Source organism: Perissodus microlepis, chromosome 18 (genome assembly GCF_051167445.1).
Source record: "Perissodus microlepis isolate ML-2025 ecotype Zambia chromosome 18, ASM5116744v1, whole genome shotgun sequence".
Lineage (NCBI taxonomy): Eukaryota > Metazoa > Chordata > Actinopteri > Cichliformes > Cichlidae > Perissodus > Perissodus microlepis.
The window spans coordinates 26,595,722-26,617,682 of record NC_140478.1 but is presented as its reverse complement, the minus strand read 5'-3'; the positions used below and the strand labels follow the sequence as shown (position 1 = coordinate 26,617,682).

General features: G+C 38.4%; 1 protein-coding gene across 1 annotated transcript in view; it reads left to right on the top strand.

Annotated features, from left to right (window-relative positions):
• atp1a2a (ATPase Na+/K+ transporting subunit alpha 2a) overlaps positions 1 to 21,609 on the top strand; it is a 51,133-nt gene extending 29,524 nt beyond the window's left edge. The window contains exons 14-24 of the mRNA XM_084913075.1: positions 463 to 638; positions 3,752 to 3,888; positions 5,568 to 5,718; positions 6,447 to 6,615; positions 7,412 to 7,566; positions 11,225 to 11,348; positions 14,103 to 14,248; positions 14,350 to 14,480; positions 14,749 to 14,850; positions 15,064 to 15,155; positions 21,235 to 21,609. Coding sequence (XP_084769201.1) covers positions 463 to 638; positions 3,752 to 3,888; positions 5,568 to 5,718; positions 6,447 to 6,615; positions 7,412 to 7,566; positions 11,225 to 11,348; positions 14,103 to 14,248; positions 14,350 to 14,480; positions 14,749 to 14,850; positions 15,064 to 15,155; positions 21,235 to 21,263 — 1,412 coding nt within the window. The 3' untranslated portion in view covers positions 21,264 to 21,609. The remainder of the gene's footprint in view (positions 1 to 462; positions 639 to 3,751; positions 3,889 to 5,567; positions 5,719 to 6,446; positions 6,616 to 7,411; positions 7,567 to 11,224; positions 11,349 to 14,102; positions 14,249 to 14,349; positions 14,481 to 14,748; positions 14,851 to 15,063; positions 15,156 to 21,234) is intronic.
• Positions 21,610 to 21,961: the final 352 nt, after the last annotated feature.

Sequence of the window (21,961 nt, the reverse complement as noted above, 5' to 3'; positions counted from 1 at the left end):
GTGCTTCTCCCGGTTTAGACTGAGTGTGGTGTTTCATCCAAAGTATCTCACTTTGGGCGATTGGAGAGAGAGAGATATGATGGAAGCAATGTGTATCATGAATTAATAAAAATGCCCGATTCAATTTGTGTTGCAAATCTGCGACTTCTGAATCTGAATAAGCATATGGAAATGTACAGGATTACTGCAACCAGATGTATTTTCTGAGGGTGTATTTCTTATAGAAATCTTACTCACGTTTCCTTAATGAGCTTAACTGTAAATAGCAACAGTAACAGTAAAGTCCACCATCAAAAGTCAGTATTGCTTATTGTTATGTTTCTTGGGGGTCGTAAAAAACAAGCGTCTTTTTAAAGTTAAAAATATGTTTCTCTCTTGTTTTTTCAGTAGCTGTAGTGTACTTTGAGATTTCATTTCAGTCTGTTATGAACAATCACCTCACTGATCTCTCTCCTCTTCCAGGCTTCTGCCACTTGAATCTATCCTCATCTCAGTTCCCTCGAGGATTCACCTTCGACTGCGACGACACAAACTTCCCCACTATGCAGCTCTGCTTCCTGGGTCTCATCTCCATGATTGATCCTCCGCGTGCCGCTGTGCCTGACGCAGTGGGTAAATGCCGCTCTGCTGGCATCAAGGTAACACTTTCTGCAGATTCATTTATAGTACTTCCTGATACTCCTTTCCCTCTGGCTTCATTCATCAAGCTTTTTAAAGAGGGGATTTGCATGTCAAATATCTTTTCAAATCACATAGTGAAGTCCAAATGACAACTGATCACTTCTCAGGACCATGACAGATCATGACCAATGGACAAATTAGTTCAGGCATGGCACAAAGTCAAGCTCAGCTGCAATCCCAACAGATCAGCTGATGTCAGTGTGGGCTGGCATTGACATCAGACTTTTTGCCAGAAGGCTCAGCTAGTCTTCTGGCAAAACCCACACGGGAATGCTATTTTAAGCTGCTGTAAGCTGTCGGAAATGTTCAGCATCTGCAAGCGACTTTGCAGTCCACCTTTATCCCAGGTCCTGCTTTCATGTGTACTGTACATGACTTATTCATTGTCATATGTGTTGCAAGTGATGCCTGTTCTCTGCTATAGTCATACTGCTGATCTCCCCAGTTTATGCTTTCCACATAGCTTGTGTAGAGGTCACAGAACAGCAGGCTGCTAAATATATATCACTGCAGATGGAAAAACCCATCTTCCTTTGACTATGACTATAGATGAAAATGCTTATGGCATGTTTTGCATAAACACTTTGAAGGCTGGCTGAAGTACCCGAACAGTTTTAGAGTTTGCTCGGTAGTTTATCAGAGCTACTGTTGCAGGTGTGACTATCTGCGGGTAAGAAGTGACTGACAGTTTTACGAATAAATTATGGTTTTGGGATGAAGAATTCAAAATAATTGGCAAATTGAATTGTTGGCGTTAAAATAAAAAGCATGGAAGGCGATAAAGAATGAGCTGAATATATTCTGATAGCAATTTGTAAAAAGAATCCATTTAGCTAAATGCAGATTCAGTGATTTACTGCAAATTGTCATTATATGTTAATCGACTCCAAATACACAGAGCAGATTTCTTTTTTTTTTTCCGTCAGAAAAGTAATAAGCCAGGCCGCAGGAAGGTTAAACAACTTCCAGCAGAGATAAAAATGGATAATGAGGAGAATGAGGCATTCTAACTCAGGGGAACAACTACAAATATGGGAAGAGGATTTTGCATGTTTAATTTCAGGTACAGTAGTTATCACGCTTCTTTTTGAAAGACACCCTGTAATTGGCTTAAAAGTGAACTAGAGGCAGAAGTGACTTAAAATGCTGCTGTATTTATTTTTGTAGAAAACAGCTGGAAAGTTTGTGTTAAAAACATATCTGATAAAAAGTTTAAAACTCAAATGTTTGTGAAGGTTCTCAGTCATCCAAATCATCGTAGTCTAAGGAGCTTGGAAAGAAAAGCGTCTGGGCTTCTTTAAGTTGCTTGAAGACGTTTCACCTCTCATCCGAGAAGCTTCCTCAGTTCTAGGGTCAATTGGTGGGGAGTCCCAGATTTAAGATCTGTGGGAGTGTCCCCCCAAGAGGGACAAAGGACCCCCTGATGATCCTCTACCTAATCACACAAGCCAAGGTGTGAAAACGGGTGTGGGTCACAATCAACCAAGGTTTCAGGTGAGCTCATTGCGAAACCTGGCCCCACCCTATCATGTGATTTCCTGCGGTCAGATGGCCCAGGATGTGAGTGGGCGTTAAGATGCCTTGGAAGGGATCTCAGAACTAGATTATAGATGGCAGACAGTTGGTGTCGTAAGCCACCACCTCTGTTCTAAGATGGTCGTTCACAGTGGACATAGATGGCTTCTTTCACTCCTCTTTCAAACCATCTGTCTTCTCTGTCCAAAATGTCAACATTGGCATCCTCAAAAGAGTGACCTTTGACCTTTAGATGCAGATGGACAGCCGAGTCTTGTCCCGTGGAGGTGGCCTTTCTTTAAAACTCCAAGTTGTATGACAGTTTTAGTTGAATATATAAACTTTGTTTTGACTGATACATTAGGACATGTATTAAGCCCTAATGTATTAACTAATTAAATAGTTTAAACCTACAGGAATTGATCCCATTTCTAAACAATTTCTACAAATAAATAATCGAAAATATAGTAGCTTTAAAATGATCCAGGGAAATATAATTTTTGTAGCTGTACAGTTGGGTGATTTTGTAGTTTGTAGTTTTGCCTCTGTACCACACCACAATGGATTTTAAATCAAACAATCAAGATGGGATTGTGAAGTGCCTCTGAAATTGGGGTACTTTGTATAAAAATGACTGTATTTCCTAAACAGTTAATGTAACACTTTTGGTCAAACCCCTTGAGTTAAAGTTGAAAGTCTGCACTTTAATCACATCTTGATTATTTGATTTGAAATCTACTTTGGTGGTTTACAGAGGTAAAACTACAAAAACGGTGTTTTTGTCCAACAGATTTTGGACCTGTTTCTTTAAATACCTTTAGCTGGATGTTAAATTTTCATTATGCTGTGTAATCACATGATGTGTGATGTTTAATGTATCTTCATGCAGCCTGTATATGTGCTGCTGAAAACTTTGGTGGTGACGGTAAAGTAATGAAGCAGATGTTAAAAATAAGCTAACTTTCCTTTTCAACAGCTTCTCATCAGGGAACTGATTATTTTCCACTGGGTGACTTTGAAAGAATAGAAAATAATCTCCATTATGCAGTATGTTCTTTTGTCACTTCTGTAATGAAATGAAAAGTGGGCTTCTTAGCAAAGTCTGCATCTGTCAGTTACTTGTTATTGGAAGATTACAAAGGATTGGAACTAAACAATAGATGAAAATACGGTGCCTAAAACCAGCATAAGAATTGTTACCTTCTGCAGGTGCAGCTGGGGATTGGCGAAAGTGGATGAATTTCAGTACACATCACCAACTTCTGTATTTGTTTTTGCCCAAAGACAAAGATTTGATGGATTATTTGTAAAATCATACTATTTTGCCTATAAGAAAGCATCACATATAAGATTTAATAAATTTACTGTATGATTTGAACCTTTAACCCCTGATAACCCCACTCCCTCCCAGTTTAACTACACAGCACATCTGGATGAGTTATGTGCCTTTAGAGCCTATACTAAACTGTAGCTTAGGAATGCTCTGACACATGGCATACAGATGAGATACAGTCAGGCTTCATGTGACTTATGGGAACCTTCTGTCCACGGTCAGGTGATCATGGTTACCGGGGACCACCCAATCACAGCCAAGGCCATTGCTAAAGGTGTAGGAATCATCTCTGAGGGCAACGAAACGGTTGAGGACATCGCTGAGAGACTAAACATCCCTCTGAGCCAAGTTAACCCCAGGTGTGTGTGCGCGTGTATAAAGGGAGAGTCTGACTGCGTGCTTTTGCTTCTAATAGTAAGTGTCTGTGCGACTGTGAAAGTGTTTCAGTTTGTGAACTATGTTGTGTCTTCTGGATGTCTTGTGCATATAAAGTGGAATCAGTTGATTTAAATTTAAATAAAAAAAAAAAAAAGGATACCAGTCACATATCTTTCCATTCAAAAGCGTATTATAAAGATCAGAATCAGAAGAAACAACTTTGTTACATGTCTGAAGATAATAAAATCTGCCTACTAGGACCTCTGAAGGTCACTAAGGTTAAAAGAAAACCTCTTTAATGGAGCTCAGTCAGACAGCCTCTCTACTTGTAAGATTATGCTTAAAGATTTAGATAAAGCTTATATTTAGGGCTGGATTAGATGCAAGCTGCTGGGGGCTTCCCATCATGTACTGAGCATTTCTTCTTCGCTCACCTTTTTTCATCCTTTATGTGTTTGTACACCACTCTACTCCTTAGTTATTATTCATCTCTGGCTCTCTTCCACAGTGTGACATTTGTCCTCACCCCCAACCAGTCACAGCCGATGGTTGTCCTGGTTCTGCCAGAGGTTTCTTCCTGTTAAAAGGGAGATTTTCCTTCCCGCTGTTCTCAAGTGCTTACTCACAATGGTTCTTCTGACTGTTAGAGTTTTCCGTCCATTATTGTAGGGTCTTTACTTTACAATATTAAGTACCCTTCGACGATTGCTATTGTGATTTGACACTATATAAACTGAATTGGAATGAATCTAACTGAATTGTCTGAAGGACGTACAAAGTAAACAGAAATAACGAGGGACAAGATTCTTGATAACAGAAACACTCTGGATCCCTTTATAGTCTTCACAGTTTTGTTTCTATTCCAAGGTCTTCAGTCCAGTTGTTTGAGTAGACTTCGGTTACAAGCAATCAAATAGTCTGTGTAATATGGAGAGCACTAATAATAATAATAACAATAATAATAACTTTATTTGTATAGCAATTTTCAAAACACAGTTACAAAGTGCTTCACAGTTTGAATAAAAGCCACACACTGAAGATAAGTGTACATGTTAAAACATACAGACACATAATCAACCACACGGTTTTCCAGCATACACACATACATGCAAATAGTTCCAAACTATGGCTGAAAATAAAAGGGATAAATTAAGGGAATATTATTATTATTGTTATTATTATTATTTCATTTATCTGCATTCATAAACAATGTTTACCCCAAGAAATTGCAGCCATTTCCCACCATATGATAATCAGCAGTGTAGTAGATGGGTTTTGAAATAATAATATAGTACAGAAAATCCTGATGACAGTAAAAAGTAAGCATGTACTTGGAGACTCCAGGAGATTGAATTACTTCCCCAATAATTTATTTTCCGTATAATACAAAACAGCAAATATTCATCATTAGACTTTTATTTTTGTGTAGATTAGACAAAGGAAATGTAATGCATTAATGAGCAAGCTTTGGATTGGCTGCTTGGCTAATTGTCTTACTTTCAGACATATCTTCCAAATGTCAAACTGTTCCTCTAAGACACAGAGCATGGAAATGTATGTTTCCCGCTGCTGCATTTGTGTGGTTGCCTGACAATGACAGACTTGAGGGAAATGTCATTACCACCCTCTGCATAATTGTACCTGCTTGTGTGTTTCCCAGGGATGCTAAGGCGTGTGTGGTGCATGGCTCTGACCTAAAGGAGATGAGCTCTGAGTACCTGGACGACCTGCTGAGGAACCACACTGAGATAGTGTTCGCCCGAACCTCTCCACAGCAAAAGCTCATCATTGTTGAAGGCTGCCAGAGACAGGTCAAGGGTCACACATGTGTGTCTGTGTGAGTGAGAGACAGAGTGTGTGTGCAAATGTGTGATTGGGTCTTTTTGAGAGCTTAAAGCTGAATTGCAGTGTGTGGCGTTTTATATAGATGAATGCAGGCATTTGGGTGTTTGTGATAAAGACTGAATGAATGCTTGAATGTGCCTGTTTATGTTTAAGTGTGGAGGTATGGTTCTGTACAGGTGTGTGCGTGTGTGTGTGTGTCTTCCTGCCATTTAATACTGAATACAATTGTCTGTATGTGTGTTTGTGTACTTGAGCTGTTTTTAGTGCAGGTGGTTGAATGAATGAATGCTGGCTTTTGTCCTCATGCTCATTTAAGTGTGTGCGCCTACAATGGAGGCCTGTTTGTGTGTTTAAGCATGTGATTAACTGTATGTTAAACTCATATTAAACCCTATATATGTGCCTTAAATTAAATGCTGAGCTTTTATGTACAAAACTTTAAAATTATGTGTGCGTGCACTTATTCACATCCCCATATATTGAGGTCATGCTACAATTCACCCTGGCTCACTCACTCTCACTCCTCGTGACTGAATGACTGCAACTCAATTCCATTTTTCATTTAATCTCCCCAGAGCTGCTTTGAAAAGACATTATTAAGACAGAAGGGGCGGAGGGGGGAGAAAGGCTTTAAATCACGGTACTTATCTTTTTCCTCTTGACACTTTTTGTTCGCCGGTCCTTGTGGGTACAGGGGGCGATCGTGGCTGTGACAGGCGATGGCGTAAACGACTCTCCGGCACTGAAGAAAGCCGACATCGGCGTTGCCATGGGGATCGCCGGTTCTGATGTGTCCAAGCAGGCGGCTGATATGATCCTGCTGGACGACAACTTCGCCTCCATCGTCACCGGAGTGGAGGAGGGTGAGTGTGGGGGAAAGGCAGGGTGTCAGAATGGAGGCATAAAAGGAGAAAATTATAGAGGAGGAAACAAAGAGGGAAAGAAAACATTGGGGAAAAAAGTGAGTCAGTGAAATAAAGGGATCAAGAATTTGAAGGAAAAAAAAGAAAGCTCACAGAAAGCTCTTTTGTCATTTAACACTAGAGACCAGAGATTTTCTATTTGGAATGAATAGCAGTTTATATGTGGAGAAGTCTGGTTGATTTCACAGAGTTTATGCTGCGACTAGAGTTAGGCCTCAGTCAAAAAATTAACTCTCAGCTAATTTAGCATTTTTTTAACGTTGACTTGAACACAATACAATTTTTAAACAGATAAAATTAACTAGAATAATTTAAAAAGACTTTACTCAGCACTATGTAGGTGTCGCGGTGAAAGGACTCTGAGAAGTTTGAGTTAAGATTAGAAAAAAAAAAGAGTTTAATGGAAATGTAAATGTTAAAATGTGATGTATTAATAAAGAACATTCGGCAACCTGAAGGACGGATTTTGACCTACAATTTTCTCAGGAATACTCGTAATTTGACATGCCTTTGCTCTCAAAGATTTGACTTGAGATTTGCTTTGAGAGACTGATATTTAATTTAGCTATGGGTGTTTAATATGGTCTTAGATTTTAAAAAATCCATTTGTATTGTGGATATGCTGATGAAGGGGTCGGAGTGACCTTCATTTAAGTAAGAAAATTCACTCGGCCTTGACCCACCTTAAATCAACCATCAACACTTTTTTCTTTCTTATTTTTTTTAATCGCTGCAGGTCGTCTCATCTTTGACAACTTGAAGAAGTCCATTGCGTACACATTAACCAGCAACATCCCAGAGATCTCGCCTTTCCTCCTCTTCATCATTGCGAGTGTTCCTCTTCCTCTAGGAACGGTCACCATCCTCTGCATTGACCTGGGCACAGATATGGTGAGCACTGAGGAAACAAACTGAAATATCTCTTTGCAATAATACCTCAAATAGTTCCCTTGACCCCCTTTTTTTTTTAGCCAGAAGCCAAGCAAAATCTTCCAAGCATCACTGCACAGTCTTAAAACTAGTGAGACATTTACTTTACAGCTGTTATTATTCTTAGATGCCTTTGGAACCGTTTATAGTTTAAAAATATTATTTTAAAGACTTCAGAGATGTAATTTTCAATTTTGATTGTGTAATACTTCTTAAATAGTGTGCAGTTTTTATCTGAAGTGTGTTTGGACTCTTGACAGCACTAATACTTTATAAAAGTAACTCTTTCTGGCTTCATGGTTTCGTTTGCCATCACCTGAAGCTTTATCTCATCACTATATTTGTCTTTTCTCAACTTAACTGCTTTAGGATTAACATCACTCATTTGGACTCAATCAAATATTTCTTCTTCCTCTCCAGTTAACTATGCTAAGCAGCTGCAAGTGAGTGACTTCATGACAAATTCATAATCTTATTGCATCAGCCCAAAGATAATGTGAGTGTGAAGTGTGAGTCACAGATGAAAATCTAGTGCCTAAAGCCAGTCATAAAACTTATTTCTTATAGGCAACAGTTTCACTGATTTTTTTGCCCTTTTTCAGGCACGATCAGTTATTGATTGAATCATCAGCCTTGAGTTGAACATTTTTGCTGTTGCCATTTCATCTTACAATGCACCAGCTGCACATGCTCCCTTTATGAGGACTTTAGGCAGACTCACAAGAACTATAACAGAAATGACTATATGGCTGTGGTTTCAACAGATGTAACAGTATTATTGCTGCTTTGCAAATGAGTTGTGGATCTATACATGCAGTGGTTTATGACTGACAAGCTCTCAGTCACATGCTCATTTGCTAACACATTGTCAATCACAAGTCACTAGCCAGTGAATATGTCTTATATAATCCTGTTCCAACAGTAATGATAACCACGGTTAAAATGAATATAATGTATTATTTGATTTGACCCGAAACTAGTGACTTAGCCCATAAACTCATCAGTGTAGTATTTTCAGAGGTCATGGCTACTTTCCCAAAGACTTATATAAGAGAAAGTCTTTTTGCAACCAGTCGCACATTGTTGACCACTTAAAAAAAACAACAACAGAAAAAAAACACTTCTGCTTTGGCAGCCCTGGAAGCTATGTCCATCTTCGACACTGTCTATGCTAACTAGCATAAGCGCAAAGCTAATTAGCATATCTTGACATATTACACCTAACCAAAGCAATTTATCACACACATTATTCATCCCACATGTACACATGCTGTTTACACCAATACAAAATGTGCTCACAATGAAAAATGGTTAAACTGTGTATTTCACCAGAAAGCTTTGGCTATATATCATTAGTGTCCCTGCATTCAACGACATAAATGAAGCAATCCCACAATTCGCCTGCCATAGCTGTAACATAATCGTCATTTGTTTGTCTTTTTTACATTGTTGATGATCAATCAATCAATGTAATCAAATTCTCTAGTAGTATTGTAGTAGGATTCAGTGCTCAGACCAATATGTGACTGATGAGAGCTCCAAAACAATTTCAGTTTCGGTTTCAGGGCTTTTACCCGAATACTTGTTCTTGATCCCCAAGTAGAATGGCAGCTTTATTGCAAGACTTATTTTATTTTTAATATTTATACAACAATTGCGAAACAAACTAAAATGATCAAGTCCTACATGTTATATACCTATGTTTGTGTTTGAAATACTCCTGTTTATTCAACTTTTACCATTTCTGCATAGAACCTTTAGAACTCATAACGCAGCATAATATTTTAGATAAATCTTTATTAATTGAGTTGTGAGCTTTCACCTGCTAAATGCGGGATAATTTTAATGATTTGTCTTCAAGAGAAGGTGCTAATTATTAGCATGCTGCATAGCTACCGGCAAGCTAAAGGTGACATTAACAAAAATGGCACTAATACTGGTGTCAAATATGAATGCCTGAAGGTAAAAAGAAAAATGTTTGGTTTCATTTGCTCTTTCATTTGGGGGGAAGAAATTCGCTTTTGCCTCACCGTCGACGTCCATTTGTTCATGTAGAACAAAGACCAAGTGACACTTGCATACAGATTTACATTTCACAGCTCTAGTATTTCCAGATGCCAGTCTCTCCTTTGTATTTCTAGCAGCAAAAAGAAAAAAAGAGAGGGTTGCTGGCACACTGCTTGCCTGAGGGGCGTAATCCATCATTACAACAAAAAAGAATCACACAATGAATATATTCAGAAAGACTTGTTCAGTTGTGTCCATTATTTTAACTTTAATTTTTCCTGCTCTCACCCAGGAGCCATTAGAGTGCCCCCGAAACTGGCTGTTATACAATGTTTCTCACGTAATCAGGTACATACATTAGAAATAGTCTCCCACTGCCAAGAAACATTTTTTCCCCCACAGGTTAAAAATAAAGAGGAACTGCTTGCTAACATTGTTAATAAAGCAGTTCAGACTTCTTTTACTTGGATGACATCAAAATTGAACTTCTTTGGTTTCCTAGCAGCAGAACAGATTTGTTCCTGTTGACAAATATTTACTCAGCTGTCTCAGATCACAGACATACTGCATTCTTTATTGGTTGAATTTCTCTTTAAAGATGACATGACTGAAGTTTGTTTTTTTTTTTTGTTTTTTTTAAAAACACACAAATTTGTTCACCTGTTTTACATATAAAAAAAGCTTCCCTTCAAAGTAACATGTCTTCATGTATCCAGTAACTGCTGGTGGAATGAACAGCTGGATGTGAGCTTTGAAGAGTAGGACTAGCCAAAAAAAAAGTACTCGAGAAGTGTTTATTGTACAGTACAAAAGTGCAGATTTCCAATGGTGGTAAAGCTGTTAACAGCGACGTTCCACTCCAAGCTACAGGCTGGAGGGCTCTGCTGAGATTTAGGAGTGACAATCAGCACTTGGAGTCTGCTAGGATTATTTTTAGCAAGAACTACCATGCAGAAATGGATGCTTATCAAAGCAAGATGTAGCACACTTAAGAATGCTTCAACACTGAGACTTAGTTTTTACACATGTACTTTCAAAGGTGCAAAAAAAAACCCCCAAAAAACAACACAACCTCTGTCTACACATCCCTCTCTCATGCTCTATCCTCTTCTTTCTTCACTGCTGCAGTGGGTCAAGGGAGTGTAACACCAAAACAAAGTGGATTTGTACACCACAGAGCATGCGCTCAGTTTCACACAATGCCAAGTCCACACCTCAAAGCTCTCCTAAGACCCAAAGATTCCTGCCCTAAGTCACACATATTGCTCTGTTGCTTACCTCGCCAATATACGATCTTTATTACAGGGACCTTTCTAGCCTCCTGTTTTATGAATGTCTTGAAATTCACTATCCCTCTCTCTCCTTGTCTCTTCTCCCCTCCTCCCTCTCTGTCACTGTCGTTACTTCTTTTTTTCCCTCCCTCCCTGTCGTTTCTCTCCCTTTTCTCCCTCTACTCAGTGATTGAGTGATTATATTAACAGTCTAGTCTTCCCTGTGTCTGGCATTGTCATCATGCCTTTGTACAGATGCCACAAAGACAAATTCCTGCACATTCATTGTACAGGGAGCTTAAGCCGAGGTCGTTCTGTTCTGTTCCTCCCTTACCCTCCAGGTTCCAGCTATCTCCCTGGCCTATGAGACAGCAGAGAGCGACATTATGAAAAGACAACCAAGAAACCCCAAAACAGACAAGCTGGTCAACGAACGCCTCATCAGCATGGCATACGGACAAATAGGTTTGGCCTCTTGTCATCTTTCAGCACTGCAGCTTGTAAACCTGAATCACTGTGACAGGCCTCTTCTTGTGAAGTTTCAGCGATAATAAACATCAAAGGCATATAAGCATTAAATAATGACATTTATCAGAATTTTTGGCATTTCTAACTGGCTTTGTAAATGTGTAGGCACATACAGTAAAGGAAAATAGATCCAGAGGTGAGCAGATAGTCCCACAATTTCACTCTAATTGTTGTGAAATTTCGAGCAAATTGAGAGTAGAGAGTGCAACTTTTTTTCTGCTTAATCTTGGTCGTGTTCCAGTTGTTGGAGCCTCACTTCAATGCATGCTTTTTCATCTTTGGTTTTATATGGTTTGGGAATAGCGAAAAATCAAAGTCTGGCCTCATTTTATAGGCTGTTAAATAGGTCAAACTATGACAGGGCCTCACTGGATGACATGCAATCTTAAAATTGAACATGCTCTAAACAGCCGGTAACTCGTGAACTCCCATAATGTGTGCAAGATAAACACTGCTGGGGCAAAATGTTTGCAGGGCTCAACAAATCACATTTACAAACCACTGCTGTGACATCACAGCCACAAGTCCTGAAAAACCTACTGATGATGTGATCCTGAGTGACACTTAGTGAATGCAACAGCAGCACAAACCACCGCCAGTGAGAAAAAAAGTTAAAACGGGTGCAACCAGCTTCTTGTCACTGACATGATGTCATAAAAACCTTAAACATAAACACTGACCTGGCAAAGAGTTTTAATGTAACAAATTCATGAACAAAATAATTAATAACCATTGTCTTAATCCATAATCAGTCATTTTGAAGGTTTGGTGTAAGTGGAGTTTTTATGCTCTGCAGTAAGATGTCCATCCTGCTGAAAATGTTACGCCTACTCTGACAAAACGAATTTGCCAACATCAAATTAAAAGTCACTAACACCTATTATGGCAGTACTCAGCTGTCTGGAGCTATTTACCTATAAAAAAATAATGTCACAGAGGAAAGAGGGATGAAAATACATTAATCTATTTTCCCTGACAAACGCTAATGGATTGAGCTACTATAGACTCAAAATATGCACTTTGTAGGGATATAAGTCGGTATATATTGTCCAGGTTTAAGTTTAATCCCTTGGCCTGCCTGTTAATTCAAAAATACATGTGGAAAATTGTTATGGCACACAAGTTACACAGTTGCCATGCATGTTCAAAATGTATTTGCTGATGGTGTAGGTAGACTTTGCATTTGGCATCTTGAAATGCCACATCAGTTTGCTTTACAGGATTGCACTTTTCTACAATATTTGCTGGAAATGAGTAGGTGTTTCAGTATTAATAATAAGAAATAATAGAAACTATATTAACATTTAATTAATTAACAAAATTATAGATTAACTGTAACTGCTGCAAGACAGGTACAGAAGGTAAAGTAAACACACAAAATAAGCAGCCTGATGAAACCAACACATACTGTTGTGGTCACAAGTTCAAATACACTCATCACTGGCATGGACGTTGCTCTAACCTCCTAAGACCTGAACTCTTTAACGACATGCATTTTTTATTTCTATTTGCTATTTGGACTGAGTGGGACCTGATGAATGTAAAAACAAAGAACTGTGTTTTTACCTGATGTAGTTTCTGAGAAGAGGATATCAGGCCCTAGTAGAGCAAAATTTAGTATTGTGGTCTAGACAGCTCAAAATGTGATGTCCACATATGTGGACACCAGGTCCTAGGAGGTTAAATGTGGGCTTCTAATTATTTTTTTAGTTGTTCTTTTTCCAGGGTGGAATTATTTTACATCTTTAATGACTTTAAAAAACAAAAATTAGTGCACATGTTTGAAGTTATTTCGGATTTTTCTCTAATCCACACAAGTAAACAGGTTCACCAACCAATTTAAATGAATTTTCTCTCCCTTAGATTGGTTTAATATTCAGCCAGAATCATGGCAAAACATTATTAATGGTTACTAAATGCATCTAGTTGTGGTGCAACTTCCCAAGAGACATTTAATCAGGTATTAGTGGGGGTATGTCCACCCTGATCCTGTATGTGTGTTTATATATATAAATATATCCATCCATTCTCTGCCAATTATCCTTTATCAGGGGGATGGAGCCTATCCCAGCTGTCTTAGGGCAAGAGGCAGGGTACACCCTGGACAGTTTGCCAGTCTGTCACAGGGCTAACACATGCAACACAGACCACCATTCACATTCACACCTATGGGCAATTTAGAGTCTCCAGTTAACGTATCCCCACTAACTGCATGTCTTTGGACTGTGGGAGGAAGCCGGGGAGAACATGCAAACCAGACTGCTGGTGGAATTGAACTCAAGACCTGAGTACAGTACTAACCACCATGCTGCCACTGTGCTGCCCCTAGATTTAAATAAATCATTAAAAACAAGCTACCACAAAATCCAAGCCATGTATAAACTTCTCACCACAAATCTATTTGGAAAATGATTTTTGCATTAACTAATTAACACTAACAGAATATTTACTGTGTTTTAAATGGGACAGTGATAAATCAATATCGCTTTCCTCTCTGAAATAACTTAAAATATTATTTTTCTCTACAGTATAATACCACTTATTAGAAAAGTTAAAAAGTTATAAAACCATTGTTGGACCTTATGAACCTTTGAAATGTAACAGCTATAAAATGTTACATTATTTTTTAGATCATCTAAATGAGTTTTTGCATTGCTGTCTTATGAATGGACTTTCATATTTGTAATCCAGGTATGATCCAAGCTTTGGCTGGTTTTTTCACCTACTTTGTGATATTGGCTGAAAACGGCTTCCTCCCAAGAAACCTAGTAGGCATCCGCATCAACTGGGATGACCGTGAAGTCAATGACCTGGAGGACAGCTTTGGGCAGCAGTGGGTAAGGAATGGGGACTGACACTCGCCAACATGACCTGAATGAATAAATGAATGTTTCCACTCTTGCGCATGAGTAATACAATGTGTGTTTCATCCTGGCAGACCTATGAACAGAGGAAGATTGTGGAATTTACCTGCCACACAGCCTTCTTCACCAGCATTGTGGTCGTCCAGTGGGCTGATCTCATCATCTGCAAGACAAGGAGGAACTCCCTCTTTCAGCAGGGGATGACGTAAGTGAGTGGGATGTGAAGTAAGGGAGGTGGAAGAAAGGAAAAGAGTGCTGATGGAAGGAGGAACTGAAGCATGTAGAATCGATGCATAAATGAGGGTAGTCAGAAAGGTACTTTTATTCTTCAAAATGAAAAATGATTTTGGCTCTTTTATTTGAGGCTTTTAATACTGTGATCATATTGTCACTGCTATTTTAATGTTCTGTACTTTAAAAACCTGTATAAACCTTTTCTTTTCTCTGATGTGCACCTTTTTTCTGCCTAACAGGAACAAGATTTTGATCTTTGGCCTGTTTGTTGAAACAGCTCTGGCTGCCTTCCTCTCCTACTGCCCTGGAATGGACGTTGCCTTGCGCATGTACCCCTTGAAGTATGCTCTGCATATGCATATCTCCACTGAACTGAAAAATAGCCTCTTAAAGACCTAATAGGCTGCCATTAGCCTGTCACTCCGGACTTTAAATGTAGTCTGTGATCTTCTTAAACACCATGTTGTTATCCTTAATATTCAAAAATAGCTGCAATGAATTTAACAATTTACACTCCGCCTGTGAGTCACCACATCTTCCTTTTTCCCCCTCAGGATCCTTTGGTGGTTCTGTGGCATACCATACAGTCTTCTCATCTTCATTTACGATGAGGTCCGTAAATTTATTCTGCGGAGGCAACCAGGAGGTAAGCAGTTATTAAGAGAGAACCATGATTAAAAGATTTTTTAAGCTTATTTATCTTCTTAATAAGCTAGAATAATAATCAAGTGATGGTGCAGTATAGCAGTTGAAACCCCTATCTCAACCACCACATGTGCCAAACTTTTAAAAGCTTTCCTTCTACCTTGTGTAACTCGCTCAGCCTTCTGTCCTTGTAAAAATAAACACCATAAAAGAGAAGACTGTCCAGTCCTTTAAGGACACATTGATTGACAGTGTTGCCACAGCTCTGCTCTGTTGATCTCACCTAAAGCATCCCAGCAAGCATTTGACAGATGGTGACTTGTAGAAGAAGATTGAGTTCAATGTCATTCCAAACAAGCACAAAGTATTTATATATATAAAAGCACCTTGAAGTGGTGTGGACTGAGATTAAAAATAAAAGTACAGGTAGCCAACAGTGTCGAGTGTAGTGCATTTACAGCAGAGGAAGTAAGCTTTAATTTTGGTGTAATATTAAAAGCATAGTTTATTTCTGACAACTTCTTACACTTGCAAATGCAGGCTTCACAGTCCATCACTGCAGTTCTTCTGGTTCATCCGGTTTCTCCTGTGATTCATGGGTTTGAGAGCAATATCTTTCACCACTGGAAGCAGCTGTTTTTCTGAACTCTCACAATTCATATGACTTCATGTAAATTTGGTAATTCACCAAGTTTTCCAGACAGATTTTAATATTATTGTTATTTTTACACGTATTGTTAAACATCATTCAGAAGCTTTGCTTTTTCCACAAATAGTCCTTCATGCCCAGTATTTAGTAAAGCGGCTGAAATCTATCAGCCATCCAGCAGAATGCAAACCAGTCAATGCTGAACAATTCTCCAGCTTTCAAAAATGCAGACTCTGCAACACTTCACTGATTATTGTCTTCCAGTTTTGATTTCTCACAAAATAGCAAGTAAATGCAGCGCTCTCTGGCAGTTTGCTCTGTCATTGAAATCTAACGTGATCTGATACTCGGGCCAAGTTTTCAGTCAAAGCTGATCCAGGAAGGATTAAGATCATGCATTACTGCTTAGAATTTTGGGTTCACTTAATGTCTCTTTTTTGAAATATCCATTTTAGAAATGAAACAGCCCATTGAAAAACCCATTTTCATCACCGATTACTTCTGTGCTCCATTGTGATATCTGAGGTTTCTCATGTTAAAAAGTTAAATGATCATTCATCATAGAAAAAAGCCTTTTCTAATTACCTTAGCACACTTGAAAAAAAAATTGCTCTGCTGATTAAAAAGAGGAAACAAACTGATTACTTGAGTGTTTGGAGCTTCAGCCTTTGTTGGTTTGATTATTGTTTGGAGAAAAAAGCCACAAAAAAAAGTGTTTTCTTCTGAAACTCATCAGTGTTCTTATTGAAATAAACGAGTGCTATTACATTAAATAAACTGCTAAATAATTAAATATGTTTAAATAATGCCTGTACTAACAAAGCTAACATAACAGAAAGAGAACTGAGCGACTGTGACCCTGCAAAAATATATAATGTCACTCAAGAAGAGAGCACACGGTTAAACAAACAGGACAAGAATATTAGACTCGGCTATTTATTTATTGAGAGAAACTATGCAGTATTACACATCTGTAAGTATGTGAACCTCTAGACTTAGCAGTTAATTAGATGTTAAAAATCAGGTGTGAGGGTGTGATGTTTTAATGAGCCTAAAGAACAGGGATCTGTTAAAGTCTTATCTTTGGAGGACATGACTTTCAAAGTGTATCGTTATTACAACATATTATACTTCTGAGAACTTTCACAGAATCTTTGTCAATGCTCATCACCATATTTAAAGAGTCTGCACTTCACCAATCCACAGTCATGCATACTGTTCATGACTGATGTTCAACGGTCTGGCAGGTAACAAATGAACCAGAGGAAACGTCTGATCATCTAAAGACCTCTCTCACACTGTCTAATATTCATGTTTGTCCACTATCAAAATACTGAACAATGGCTTGCATTGCAGGGCTTCAAGGAGACAGAGACAAGCCTGAATGATATTTGAACTCGGGCTGGATGATAAAAGGATAAAGACAGTTATTCCAAATTACCTTTTCATCAAAAGAAGCATTGGACATGGTCAATGTAAAGGCAACACTAATCATTCTAGCCATGTTTTGATAGACAACTGATTGACAGGCCAGTGACAACAAGAAGAGTTATACGTCTTATCAGTCCCCTGGTTGGAATAGAGTTAAAGCAACATCAGGTTAAGACACACACAGCGTAAGAGGAGCCACTGACAGCTGCACATGTGCTAATGTTTGGGCTACTGTAGCCATACACATCAGTACATTAGGAGTGTGAGGAAGATAAAAGACAAAATGACAACATAAAATTTTAACGAAGCATTGCTAAACATGACAGCGCATCAAACACGGCCCGAGGCTCAAAAGATGAGAACTCCGTTGAAATGTTCAGTAGTGTGGAACGATTTCTGGCTATTTAAAGTTGCACAGATGCACAGAAGAATGTTTGCAAAATCCACAGCTGAATGTTTACCTGCACAATGCAAGACTTTACAGTACCAGACACTTTCTCTTGTACCATGCCCAGTGACGAAAAACAAAGAGACACTGATGCAACAGTTTACTTTATTGTAAAATATGTGATGTAATGTAAACAGAGCCAAAAATGTCAGGTTTAAGTGAATGATTCAAGTAGCTGACCCTCGTTACCGAGTCCCTGGCCATTTCCCTTAGACGGCACTTTTCCAGCTGCGCGTGGAGTGTAAAGAGACAGGAGAACATCTGAGTCACACTTTGCTACAACATCAGATTTGTGGTCAAGTCACATATCTGATCCATATAAGAGCCTCACTGCCCTCTTCACTGAGTCAGAACTGCACTTCTTGTGCTTTTTTAAGAATTAATTAATTATTAATTGATATGTTGTCGTGAAGCACAAGTGGATCACAATTGAGTGATCCCTTTCACAGGCCGGTGTACCGTATGGCAGTTAAGAAACCAAATCCAGCAACTTCACAGCACTAGTTGGTTTTATTTATTTTCTCCTTTGTTCACATTTGAAAGTTGGATGGTCTATTTAAAACTTAAAAACTGTTTAAATCTATATAAAAGAAACGATACCGTGTGGGTTCCCTGAGATATGTTTTTGTCCTTCGTGGAGGACATGAGATTTTTAAGACAGTGATCATTTATGCAATCTATACGAGTCCTGCTGTGCTGTAAATAGGACATCCCGACAAATGAGGACATCCCACATTTGTGGGGGTTGAGCTGAGACAGCACATGGATTTTATTTCCAAAATGATGGGAACTGCAGCTTCCAATTTTATGACCATAAAATTAGGTGATAATAATTTTGCAGATATTATGTTTCCATTACTAAAAATCAAACTGCTTCTTGAGATCTTCTTTGAGAGTCAAAGATTTAATACGATTTCAGAAATGTAGAGTAATTTTATGGCTTCCGAAACAAATCTTAGCCAGTGGACAAAAGGACTTATCACATTGCATTTTCAACCTTTGTCCATACTTCAGGAAGCAAAGGGCAGAGTGAAGCAGAAAGGATTTTTCTCAAAATTGTGGCAGGGGTGGTCAGTCTTATTGCTGTCAGGGGTATGAGGTGGAAGAAGGCCAGACATTAGAGCAGGGGGGTGAAAGGTCAGAGGAAGACATATCAGCATTTGAGGAGCCTGAGCAGCAACAATGTGATGGTACTCACCCATAATAAGAAGTGTTGTATCATGTAGGGCTCTGAAGTTTTCAGGTATTACAAATTTCTAGAAGCCTTTTCAGCTGAGAAGCTGAACATTTTTTTTACACACTTTTACCCTGTTGATTTACATTAATTATTAATTGATTAATAATATATATCCTAAAAGTATATATAATATAAGCATATATAATATATATGCTAACTCTACATTTCCTGCCTTTTTCACTTTAATTTCAACCATACTGAAACTACTGCCAAGAGAGTTGGACCTCTGATTACATCAAACAGTAAAGAGCAAACCAGGTCTTAGACTAAAAGATGTCAGAAGACACAAACCAGAAGGAAGTGGTTTTAAGTTTTAATGCTGAAGGTAGCATTAAAATGTAACGCATTCTGGAGCTGAAAACATTCTTCAGCATATCTGTGTTCATGACATAACTTGGATAACCTAGGATCCAACTTTACTGGTTCCTAGTTATAGACAATTCAATAAGTTGAGACAGATTCTTGGAGATTGGCCAGTCGATCAGAGTAACAAATGATCTTAACGTCCGATCAGGGGGCAAAGACTAAAGCTCTCTTGAAGGTGACATCTCCTTGCAAAAATGCAACCTTCTGCCTCAATCTGATGAAATCATGAAAAGATGATTCGCTTCACAGGCAGTCGAGAAACCAAATCCCACAGCTTCAGAGCCCTAGCTTACGCAATACTCCTCATCCATAATGAACTTTGGGTGTCATCATTTTGACCCTGCTCAGGCTCCTCAAACGCTGGTATGTCCTCCTCTGAGCTTTCACCTTCCAGCTCTCATGTCTGGCCTTCCTCCACCTCCTTTCCTGACAGCACTTAGTATGAAACCACTTGCACAAATCTGAGTAAAATCCTTTCTGCCTCGCTCAGCACTCTGTCATATCATGCATGATCACTGCTGTTGTCATGGGTTACATGACCTAATGATCCAGGTTTAGGTGCGAATTAGGTGAGTTAGTAGAGTTAACTAAAAATTTTTAAAAAAAGTATAAGAAAGTATTTGCTAAAATAATGTTTTAGTGTTCATTAATGTTTCCTTCATGAAATGTTTTAATATTCACAAAATGGAAAACATTGTACCGGAAAATCCACACAAAGAATGGAAACGATATCCTTACGTATTCCCGCAGAAGATAAAACAAAAAAAATAATATAAATAATATTTTTTGTATCCATCATTTCCTGTTTTTTTATCTTCAGAAAGAATTATGAACCTATGTTATTTATTTTAAAAAGTACATATATTGTGATCTATCGATATATCTGACTCATATAAAAAAAAAATTTCCATGTCACCCAGCCTTAATTTGAATACATTCACAGTAAAGTCAAGAACATGAATCTCAAAAGAAAAGTGCATAAAGCCAGAAAACAACTCGTAGCACAAAAATATTTCTACTGAGGAATGGTAGTGGAAGAATTCAGTTAATGTTTTGCAATAGTCGAGTCAAAGTCCTAACCTTTATGTTGTAGAAATTGTGGAATAGCCCAAAGCAAGCAGTTTGTGTGAGAAAACCCAAAGTTTTGTGTTTGCAATACTGAAACGGACTAAATTCCTCGAAGCCATTGTGCAGAATTGATCACCTTTTACTGCATATTTATACTTGCATTTATTGCTGCACAAAAGTGTCACATGGGATGCTGAAAACAGAGGTTCAGGTGCCATTCACAGATCTGTAATACTGACTATTTTTTCCTCAAAATGTTAAGGACCAAGTAATATTATTGTGTAATATAATTCATGTTGTTTTGTTTTTCTTCCTTTAGCAAAACTGGATATTTTAGGATATGTTTATACAAAAATATGGAAAATTCTAAAGGGTTCACAACCTATTGTTGCAACTGCAGTATATAGCGTGCAGAGCTGATCTCAGCCTATTCATGTTCATATGTAAAACTTAAACCAGGAAACTTAAACCTGTCCCACACCACCAGAGCCAGCTGAAAATTATTAGAAAGGAAATTAAAGCAGGCTGATGAAGACTCTTGAGATATGTAATGAAGATTATGCAGATGATACGGGCACCTTACAATGGCTCAAAATCTGTTCACTGCCACTGCCTTACAGCAGATGAGGAGCAAGACACGGGGAGACAAATACAATTTATCGTGACAGTTCATCATTTCTGTTAATCTGTGTGTCACGGGCGGCTGATCAAAGTCTTAGAGTTATAAGGGGATTCATTTGGAAATGTACGGAGACAAAGGCAATGAGATGAATACAAATAGAGCGATACAAAAGGATATTATGAAAAATGCTCGCCTGTCATTTTGTTCCCTGACACTTTCTCTCTTTGTCTTTCTGCCTCTCTCTCTTCATCTCTTCCAGGCTGGGTGGAGCAGGAGACATATTATTAACATTCAGAAAATGTCAGTTTGAGGTCTGTGTGTGTGTGTGTGTGCATGTGTATGCATAGATGTGTTTGTTTGCGCTCATGAGTGTAAAACTGTGCGTGCGTGTCTGTCAGTTGTAATATTGCATGGATCAGTTCACAAATCTGATTATCAGAAAAATACTGCTGAAAATAGGCTTTTGAGTTTTTCTCTTTTTTTCTCTTTACCAGAAAACATTTCCAGCAGAGTGATAGTAATGTAAACCTTTGTGCCTTACACAAGCTGCTACCAAAGTGATGTACTGTGGCCTGTTTGGCTGGAAGGGAGTATCAGATGTTGTTTGTGTTAAATTTGACAAATAAAATGTATTCCAAAGTATGTCTGCCCATCATTTAAACATTACTCACCTATCTGTATTGTTCCCTATTGCAAAGTCATATAAGCAACTTGATTTTGATGTGCCATCCCTCTGAACATTGCTGCAGACCCCAAGGACAGTCATCTCCAAACATGCTGAGCATCTGCAGGTTATGAAGGAACAAGCCAACAAGACCCAAAGTATTTTCTGCCAGGTTCTCTCTTTTGTCTGTTGGAATACACAATCTGTACAATATTACACAGATATTTTTAATGTCCTGGCTGATTTGTGTGTGACAGGAGGTAATTGGAAATATCTAGAAGAGCTTTTGGGCATCACTAATTTTATTTTTATTATTATTATT